The sequence below is a fragment of the Penaeus monodon genome, chromosome 30, assembly GCF_015228065.2.
Source record: "Penaeus monodon isolate SGIC_2016 chromosome 30, NSTDA_Pmon_1, whole genome shotgun sequence".
NCBI lineage: Eukaryota > Metazoa > Arthropoda > Malacostraca > Decapoda > Penaeidae > Penaeus > Penaeus monodon.
Window position 1 is genome coordinate 628,958 of NC_051415.1, and position 1,628 is coordinate 630,585.

At 43.1% G+C, this 1,628-nt stretch overlaps 1 protein-coding gene across 1 annotated transcript; it reads left to right on the forward strand.

The window, feature by feature from the left end:
* Window positions 1-842: 842 nt before the first annotated feature.
* On the forward strand, window positions 843-1,358 carry LOC119592256 (uncharacterized mitochondrial protein AtMg00860-like). Its single transcript, XM_037941086.1, has one exon. It carries the CDS (start codon window positions 843-845, stop codon window positions 1,356-1,358), a length of 516 nt encoding a protein of 171 aa, XP_037797014.1.
* Window positions 1,359-1,628: the final 270 nt, after the last annotated feature.

A 1,628-nucleotide genomic window follows, 5' to 3' on the forward strand; every position in this document is an offset into this window, starting at 1 on the left:
GTGTGTGTGTGTGCGTCCCATGTCGAGAAATGTGCCGAGGCAAGACGCGAAGCTTTACGTTACACGGGAAAGGATCAGCAGGTGGTCTTTCCAACAGCAGCAGTATCTCGGGTATGTTAAAGCCTTCTTTTCGCAGATATCCTCGAATCTTGGTAGTACTTCCGCCGCAGCATACATCTGCGCCGCTGCCGTGATTCCAGACAGTGAGTGTGACGACGGACCTGTCACCGCACAGTCGCGGCAGAGCGAGACCATCGACAATGTCAAAGTGAATGACACCTTAAAACCAGAGGAACGAGAACAGTTATGATGCTTATTGAAACTTGTTAATGACATATTCTCTGACAGACCAAAACTTGCAGTGGTTAAATATCACAATATTGAACCTACTAGCTCCAAAGTTGTGAGACAGAAGCCTTATCCTATACCTATGAGGTTAGTGGATGCTGTTAAGCGAGAAGTCAAGGATACTATCGGAAAATCAATATGATTACAAAAATTGATGCTGAACCAATGTGTGATCAAAGAGCTATTTTCTCCAGACTTACTGAATCGAAGTTCTTTAGCAAACTCGACTTAACGAAAGTTTTTTTTCCAGATACCTTTACACCCTGAGAGTCGAGAGATCACTGCTTTTAACAATCCAGCAGGTCTGTATCAGTTTAGGGTACTTCCATTCGGACTATCGAACTCACCAGCTGTATTCAACAGGGTTATGAGGCGTGTTGCAAGGTATTAGGGGAGTGGAAGCATTCATTGACGATATTCTGGTTCACTCTTCTACGTACGAGGAGCATCTGAAGGTCCTTGAGGAGGTATTTCAGCAGTTAAAGAACGCAAATATGACCGTTAGGCCAAGTAAGTGTGAAATTGGATTTAAGGAATTTCAGTATCTTGGCCATACTTTGGGTGATGGGAGGTGTAGCTCTCAGAACGACAAAATTAAGAAGATAAAAGATGCACCGCGACCCACAACTAAGAAGCAAGTACGGTCTTTCTTAGGGCTAACTGGATATTACCGTAGCTTTGTGCCTAACTTCGCAGTGTTAGCTCTCCCACTCTTTGATCTGTTGAAGAAACACGCCCCGAATAAGATTCGCTGGGGAGATGAACAGGAGGTTGCTTTTAATTCACTTAAGAAATTATTATGTAAACCACATGCCTCTGGAGAGTCCAATAACGCGAACGCTCGTTTGATGCGCCGGGCGATGTATCTGCAGCAGTTCAACTTCGCCATCCGCTACATAAGGGAGCGCAAATGTCGATGCAGATTTTCTCTCTCGTCTCGTGGAGAACGACTGGCAGGAGTCGGAGGAATGCACAGCAATCGGTCGGCGTCAGAGAGCGCACCTGAGTGACTAAGCGTGCGAGCCTGTGATAAAAGCCGTTGCAAGTGCCGGGGTATTGAAAAGAAAAAAAATACTAATCAATCTAGAAACAGTTTTTAACGAGAGCCATTTTATTTCATAAGTTACTTTTGCATAAGTTCGAAATAGTAAATTCTTATGTACATTTTAGTTTATCATTTGTTACACGATCAAATATACTGAATTTAAATAGGTAAAGTTTTCTTAAGATTTACAGAAATTTTCTCCTTCAGAGTAAAATTTATTTTCGGAGGGGGCGAA

Excerpts from the sequence above, each read along its gene's own strand:
- LOC119592256 (XM_037941086.1), top strand. The coding sequence starts at position 843 with ATGACCGTTAGGCCAAGTAAGTGTGAAATTGGATTTAAGGAATTTCAG.